Raw genomic sequence first — 8,399 nt, 5'->3', positions numbered from 1 at the left:
TTATCAGGATTATCTGGGTTCTAAGTTCCCTCTAAGCTATGCAGCTATTTATTAAGCGCCGCACATGCACTCAGGGCTGTGGTGGGGAGAGATGTCTCTCCTCAAGCTCCGGACCTGCCATCACGCCCCTCCCCTGGCCCCGACCCAGCCCAGCCCTGAACTTGCCATGGCCGGGGGACAGGGGACCCTTCCCTGGCCCCAACCCAGCCCAGACCTGCCACAGCCAGTGGACAGGCGCCCCTCCCCTGGCCCTGGCCCGGCTTTGAACCTGCCATGGCTGGGGGACAGGTGCCTGTCCCCCAAAGACCAGGTTCTGCTGTGGGGAGAGAGCTGGGGGGAGTCCTCTCTCCCCACCATAGCCCTGGGGAGCCCCACTGCACCCCAAACCCCTCCCCCCAGACCCCCCCCAGAGCCCGCACTCCCAGTCAGAGCCCTCACCCCCCCAAACCCCAACCCTCTGCTCCAGCCCTGAGCCTCCCATTCCTGGCCTCACCCCAGAGCCTGCACTCCCAGACAGAGCCCTCACCCCCCCCAACCCAACCCTCTGCTCCAGCCCTGAGCCCCCTTCCACATTCCGAACCCCTCAACCCCATCCCGCCACATGAATTTTGTTATGTGCACCAATATGGAGGTGATGTGTCACACAGGTGATGTGGGTGGGGTTGGTAGCCTGTGATATACAGGAGGTCAGATGGGATGATGTGGTGATCTCTTCTGGCCTTAAACTCTATGACTCTAGGACAAATCACTGGGGTGACAGGAAAGCAGGGGCTGAGGTGGGAGTGGCAGAATCAGCTTCCATTATAATCCTGGTTTTGGATGTTCACAACTTCCTGTACCATTCACTTGCGGGAGAGGGGAGGAGGAGGAGGAGGGTGTGGAAATTTACCAGGTTTGGCCTGAAGGTGAGCCCAATAACTTGTGTGGCTAAGACAGGAGCTCTTTAATGAACTAAAAATCAGAAAGGAGTCCTACAAAAAGTGGAAACATGGACACATTGCTAAAGATGAGTACAAAAGAATAGCCCAAACACGTAGGGTCAAAATCAGAAAGGATAAGACACAAATGAGTTACACCTAGCAAGGGAAGTAAAAGGTACAAAGAGGTCTTTAAATACATTAGGAGCAAGAGAATGATGAAGGAAATTGTAGGTCCACTACTTGGCAGTGAAGGAGCGCTAATAATGGATGAAGCTAATAATAAGTGAAGCATTGGAACAGGTTGCCGAGGGAGGTTGTGGAATCCCCATCATTGGCGGTTTTTAAGAGCTGGTTGGACAAACATATCAGGGGGAGTGTAGGGATACTTATTCCTGCCCCAGCGCAGGGGGCTGGATTAGATGACCTCTCAACATCTGTTCCAGCCCTACATTTTCATGATTCTATGATTCAAGGAAAGTAGATCTTCCAGAACAGCATCCAGTCTTGATCTGAAGACGCCACGAGATGAAACAATCTCTGTAGGAAAGTGGTGGATTCTCCTATGGTTAATTGTCTTCACCGTCAAACATTGGTGCCTACTTTCTAATTTGAATTTGTCTGACTTTAACTTCCAGCTACTGGTTCTTGTTCAGCCTTTCCCGATTAGATTAAAGAGCCCTTTAGTATCTGGTATTTTCACCCCTGTCAGTTCTTCTACTGTTAGCAAGTCACCTCTCAATCTTCTTTCTGATCAGCTAAAATAGGTTGAGCTCTATGAGTCTCTCGCTGCCAGGTATTTGTTCCAGCCCTTATATGTTTGTTTGTTTTTGCAGTTCTTTTCTGCAACCTCTCCAATTTGTCAACATCCTTTTTGAAATGCAGACCCCAGAACTGGATGCAGTATTCCAGGATTGGTAGGACCAATGCCATACACGAAGCTAAAATCACCTCCCTACTCACTACTTCCCTGTTAATATATCCAATGATCACATTAGCCCTTTTTGGCACAGCATCACCCTGGGAGTTCACGTTCAGTGTTTCACGCTGGATTGTGACTCGGACGAAGAGTAAACCCAGCCCTACTCAGGTTCCACTGAGCCTGGGTGGAGTGAATAAATAGGCACAGAAGTGGGTGGGGAATGTGCAGAGGCTATGCTCTGCCCCGGCCTCTCCCCTCTCCCGGCTAGCACAGTTGCGCCTGGGCCATGGATGTTGTAAGTTGCTGCTGGCACAGTTAGCAAACTGTTTCCCCTCTCCCAGAGCAAGGAGGAAGCAGGGAGCAAACAGCGGCTCCTAGGGTGTGGCAGTTTGCGCTCCTAGGTCGAGGCTGGGACTGAGGGCACAGTTTAGCCCATTGAAAACAAAACTCTTCCCCCTAGCAAAGAGTTTCCAGCCAGGGTCCCCCGGCAGCTCTTGTTCTGGTCTGCAAAGTTCTGCCTACACTAACCCGTCTTCCCATTCCGGGGTTCCAGAGAGTGGGTCCCTCGTCTCTGGACTTCCCAGGGGCAGCTTAGCAGAGACGAGTCAGGCCAGGTCGTCACTGAAAAGTTAGGCTGACCCAGTTACATCACCTGGGGTGTGAAAAATCCACCCCCCTGAGTGACGTAGTTAAGCTGACCTATCCTGCCCCACCCCAGGCAGACAGTGCTAGGTCAATGGAAGAATTCTACTATCTCTCAGGGCGGTGGATCACTTATGCCGATGGGAGAACCCCTCCTCTTGCTGTAGTGCTGCAGTGGTGAAGCCATAGGCGCCAACTCCGTGGGTGCTCCAAATGGTGGGTGCTCAGCACCCACGGGCAGCCCCCCCCCCCGATCGATCAACTCCTCCCCCTCCCTCACAGTGCTTCCTGCCTGCCGTGATCAGCTGTTCCACGGCATGCAGGAGGTGCTGGGGGGGAGGGGGAGAAGCGAGGGCGGGGTGCGCTCGGGGGGGGGCAGAATGGGGAAGCCATAGAGCTTCCTGCAGCAGGGGGAGGCACCCGGAGGTGGGTCTGATCTCCCCCTGAGAGCGGCCAGGCAGGGGCAGGAGAAGTCCTGTGCCTCCCCAGCCCGGCCGGGAGTTGCAGCCAGGAGCCCCCATCTGGGGTGCTCCCAGCAGCACGGGGGAGATCAGATTTCACAGGGAAGGGCTTATTTCACGGTCTGTGACATGTTTTTCACCACTGTGAAATTGGTGGGGCCCTAGTTATCGGCAAGTCCCTGAGGCCAGAGGGTTTAGGAAGAAGAGAGGGAGCTATTAACATCAATAGATTGTGTAGCTATCAGAGGGTTAGAGGCAGGCTGGTGACTGTCAGGGTGAAGGTTCCTGTTCTGAAAATCCCTATTTATGCGGGGCAGTGGGGGAAGTGTTTTCCCATGCAAGCAGCCCCCTGGAACTCCAGGGTTATGCCTACACTCGGAGATCTTGGCTAACCACGACTGTCTCTCGTAACAATGCACCCATGGGCGTGTAAAGCACCCTGCTGTCAAGTAGACCTGCTCTGAGCAAGGTTAGACACCAGGGTGCTTGAAACACTGGAAGCTCCCTGGAGCTCTGTCTACATCCCCCTCCATTCACACACCCCCAGCACAGCGGTGCCGGTAAGAGGGTTTAGTTCAGCAAACAGATCCTGGTCTAGCCACAGTGGGGCTGTTTGGGCCAGCAGGAGTTTGGCAGGATTGGGCCCCCGATGAAAGAGATTCAATCGCAGACAGATTCACTGCAAACTCTAAGCCTAGTCACAGTGTGTGTCACATTATTGGAGTTTGGGTCTTATCTCTGGGCGGAACCTGTCATGTATCGGAGCAGGGGGCGACAAAGTCAACAGCTGCTGTCGTTTTCCATTAAAATGCATCTCCAGTGGGGTCTCCCAGCCTCCCCTGGTGGAGTAGATCCTGCCTTCCCATCTTGCAATGGACTGGCCAGTCTACTGCCCAGTGTCCACACTCTGACCCCTATTGCCCAGTCTCCTGCTTTCCCGGCTCTTTCTCTCTCCACCCTTCACTGCTCTCGTGTAGTCCTCTTTATTTCCTTCCTATCACTTTGGTTGTTTTCTTGCTTTTTCTTTTGTCTCCCGTCGATTCCCTCCCCCCACCAGCCGTCTCAGTCTCAGAAAACCTGGGCTCTGCCACTGGCTTGTGGGATGTCTTTGGTCAAGTCACTTCACCACTCTGTGCCTCAGTTTACCCCATCTGTACAATAAGGATAATGGTGTTGCCTCCTTAAAATCTGCTGCTGGTAAGAGCTAGGTATTATCATCATGACCGGGCCGCAGGAGCATCTGAACTACACAGCTACATGATAAGTACAACTGCCTAGATGCATATGAACTCCTACCCACAACATTTCACTTTTTGTTAAAAAAACCTAGGTAAATAAATGGCAGAAAAAACCCTCATTAATGCAGAATGAAGGCTGCCCAGTGGTATCTTGTGCCCTTCCAGGGCACTGAATTCAGCAAAACTCAACCTGGTGAAAATAAGGAAATACAGCATTAAGGTACACGCCCATGTAACCCTAACTCTGCCCTCTTTGAGAGATGGCCCCATATGCCTATTCTTGAGCACGCTGCCTTTGCCCTGTACAGAACAGGGGGACTAACACCAGCCCTACATGCCTACACTTTGGCTACTGCCCAGAAAGAAGAGTACATCTGCTATATTTTACAGCGCCTTCGCCCTTATTCATAGGATGGCATCTAACACGATACTGTCACTTCACCGTCATTAACCTCACAGACCACCCTCATCTCTGGCACCCCGCTACCAGCTTGTCTGTGTCTGCAAAGGGTCAGCTCCCCAATTCCGTGAGCCACAGGCAACACAAGCCCTGCCTTCCAGGCCTCAGTGGGCTACAGGCTCTCAGTACAGACCTCACATGCTATTCTTGAGTGAATTATTATGCAGATGGCCATTCCAAGGGGTACCTGTAAAACTCTGTCAAGTATCAGGGGGTAGCCGTGTTAGTCTGTATCTACAAAAACAACACGGAGTCTGGTGGCACCTTAAAGACTAACAGATTTATTTGGGCCTAAGCTTTCGTGAGTAAAAACCTCACTTCCGAAGAAGTGAGGTTTTTACTCATGAAAGCTTATGCCCAAATAAATCTGTTAGTCTTTAAGGTGCCACCAGACTCCTTGTTGTTTCTGTAAAACTCTATGCATCCCCTCTGTCAGTTGGCATCAATCTCCTAGCTCACTACTAACAGTCCCCATGGCAAGAAAACCCCTGTGCCCCATTAGTGACACAATGAGGAATACGGGATCTTTCAAGGCATCCATTCCCCGCTTTCCTTTGATCACATATACAGGGGGCAGGGAGAGGGGTTCACATACACCCCCAGAGGGCCTCAGCCCCCGATCATCTATCACAATCACATCATTGCCAAGCTGCTCCAACTAATCCCTCCATCATTCAATACAGTGATGCCTCACCTAGTGAATGCAGCTGGGGTGCACGCAGCTAATTCCCAGTGGCTATTGCCGGCTCCAGGCCTGGGAGGGCCTATCAACTGAAGAGATGATAAGTATTTCAGGGCAGGATCTGTCTCTTATTGTGTTTGTATGGTGCCTGGCTCAGTGGGGTCCCTGGTCTCAGCTGGGCCTTGTGGGTGCTCATGCTGACAACTGGGCAAAGAACAGATTGTTCAGCGGCAGTTCTGACAAAAAAATAGTTTGGGTTCAAGTAAATCTCGCGCTCTCTCTTTTTTTTGACCATAGTCAGTGAATTGAATAAGTCCACGGCAGGGCTTCAAACTTGGGTTGCCTACATCCCAGCTGAGTGCCCTAACCACTGAGGTAGGTGTGTGTGTGTGTGTGTGTGTGTGTGCGCGTGTGCACGCATATTTTGGCGAATAAACTATTCATGAAAAACATTTCACCCACCTCTAGTCATCAGCATAGTCCCTGAACGCTCTTGTACAAAGGACCTTACCTGAGTTTCACAATGACCAGTGGAAAGGCTTGTGTGTTTGCTACACAGATAGAACCAGGATCTTTGACATGCTTATGTTTATGCTGTAGACAGGGTCTCAGGCGCTTGTGTAGTGACTTTGTGCTGTTATTCTCTTGATTTTTGCCATTTGATTTCTCTCTTGCAAACTGCAGAGCTGCATCATGGACCTTTCTTTTTTGCTTCTTCAGACACTAGCCTGTGGCACGGAGAAGAGAGATGATGGAGGAGGAAATATGGAAATGGTGGGAGGAGGAACCGAAGTATGAAGATGGCATCAAATGGACGTCCCTGAGACACAATGGTCCAGCATTTCCTCCCCCCTATGAACGACTGCCCGACAATATCAAGTTTTATTACAATGAGGAGACTGTGACACTCAATTCGGAAGCAGAAGAGGTTGCCAGCCTTTATGCCAAAATGCTGGACCATGCGCTGACCAAAGATGAGACCTTTTGCAAAAACTTCTTCACTGACTGGAAGGACATTATGTCACCGGAGGTGAAGGAGATCATTACTGCTTTGGATCAATGTGATTTTAGAGAGATGGCTGCCTACTACAAAAGAAAGAAAACCAATGAAAAAGTACAACAGGAATTTGGCTATTTTTTCTTGGATGGCCACAAACAGAGAATTGGGAACTATAACATCAGCCCCCCTAGCTTGTTTGTTGGAAGGAACTCACCCAACCGGGGAAAGCTGAAGAAGAAGATCCTGCCAGAAGATGTCACCATCAACTGCAGCGAGAAAGAGATTCCTGAGCCCCCGTCAGGACACCGCTGGGGACAAGTTCAGCATAACCCTGCAGTTATTTGGCTGGCCTCTTGGAAAGAGAGCCCCCCGGGAAAAGTCAAATACATGATGCCACATGCCAGCTCTAAACTGATGGGAGAAAAGGACTGGAAGAAGTATGAAGTTGTCCGAAGCCTGAAGCACCACAGAGACCAGATTCAGGAACAGTACCGCAAGGACTGGGATTCTGAGGACAAGTCGCTGCGGCAGCGGGGGGTTGTGCTTTACTTAATTGACAAGTTTGGATTCAGAGTAGGTAATAAAACTAAAGAAGGGATGACGGCCAATACTTTTGGGTGCTGCTCCCTCAGAGTGAAGCATGTGACACTACATGAAGACCAGAAAGGAGAAACAAAAAAGGTCGAGTTTAATTTCATGGGTAAAAGTTCCGTCCTATACAAAAAAACAGTGCCAGTGGAAGAGAAGGTGTTTAGGAATCTCCAGCAGTTTAAGGAGGAGAAGGGGGAGAGAGGTGAAGCGGATTTATTTGATCAAGTGAATTTCCAGGTGCTGAATATGTATCTTAAAGGTTTAAAGAAGGGCTTGACAACAAAGGTCTTTCGAACACTCAATGCCTGCATAACAATGGAACAGCAACTGAAAAATCTCACTGATCATCACATCAAGAACAAGGTCTCGTTCTTCAACGAAGCCAACAGAAAAGTCGCAGAACTCCTCAACCACCAGCGGACAAAAACGGAACTGCGTTGCTTTGAGCTACAAGATCAAATTGAGGCCAGCAGAGATGAACTTTCTATGTTAAAGATAAAGCTAGAGCGAGCCACGCAAGACAGCAACACAGAAGAGCTCAGGAATGATGTGAAGAGAAAAGAAGACGAACTGAGGAAATTGGATGTGAAGAGCAGGATGGAGGAAAACAAGCAGCTAAACTTGAACAGCTCCAAACTGTACTATATAGACCCAAGGATCATTGTGGCATGGTGTATAAAATGGGGAGTTCCAGTGGAGGAAATCTACACCGAAGCCCAACGTGATAAATTTGCCTGGGCCATTCACATGAACAATGAGAACTTTGAATTCTAGTCTCCTGTTTCATGGTGCTCTCCAGCCGAGTACAGTGCCCAGTGGCCGGTGTGAGCATTTGGAGATGGAAATGAAGATCAAGAGAAACCATGTGGGAGCTGATTCTACGGGCACTGTTTAAATGATCAAGCCATGCCAAGAAGGCTCCATGGGGCTAAGGCCGCTTAATTTGAATCCTGCTTTACAAAGGTAGCCCAGTGCACTGGAGATGATTCTTACTAGGCAACTGTTTCCAAACATGAATGAAGTGATCACTTGCTGTTTGGCTTTAGTTGGAAATTACTCAGGGGTTTGTGTGGTGTTGACAGACCAGCTCTGTAATGCTGATAGGCCAGCTCAGGTCAGAGTCTCAGAACAATTTACTTGGGTGCGAATCTCAAAGAAGTGTTAAATGTGCCAATTCACATGTCTGTTAAATGGTAATGTTATTGTCTTCATTTATCTATAACCGGTTGAATTATATATATCATATCCTATACTTAATTAACCCCCTAGATCAAAGGTTTCAGAGTAGCAGCCGTGTTAGTCTGTATCCGCAAAAAGAACAGGAGTACTTGTGGCACCTTAGAGACTAACAAATTTATTAGAGCATAAGCTTTCGTGGACTACAGCCCACTTCTTCGTATGCATCCGAAGAAGTGGGCTGTAGTCCACGAAAGCTTATGCTCTAATAAATTTGTTAGTCTCTAAGGTGCCACAAGTACTCCTGTTC

The 8,399-nt window shown here is 49.5% G+C and overlaps 1 protein-coding gene across 1 annotated transcript; it reads left to right on the top strand.

The window, feature by feature from the left end:
- Positions 1-6,070: 6,070 nt before the first annotated feature.
- Positions 6,071-7,687, top strand: LOC117870624 (DNA topoisomerase 1-like). The gene has a single exon (XM_034757833.1). It carries the CDS (start codon positions 6,071-6,073, stop codon positions 7,685-7,687), a length of 1,617 nt encoding a protein of 538 aa, XP_034613724.1.
- The last annotated feature ends 712 nt before the right edge of the window (positions 7,688-8,399 follow it).

The sequence above is a fragment of the Trachemys scripta genome, unplaced genomic scaffold, assembly GCF_013100865.1.
Source record: "Trachemys scripta elegans isolate TJP31775 unplaced genomic scaffold, CAS_Tse_1.0 scaffold_70, whole genome shotgun sequence".
Taxonomy (NCBI): Eukaryota; Metazoa; Chordata; order Testudines; family Emydidae; genus Trachemys; species Trachemys scripta.
The sequence above is the reverse complement of the archived record's forward strand: the minus strand, read 5'-3'. Positions and strand labels throughout refer to the sequence as shown.

Bases quoted from the DNA above. Each gene is read 5' to 3' on its own strand.
- LOC117870624 (XM_034757833.1), top strand. From the start codon at position 6,071: ATGATGGAGGAGGAAATATGGAAATGGTGGGAGGAGGAACCGAAGTAT.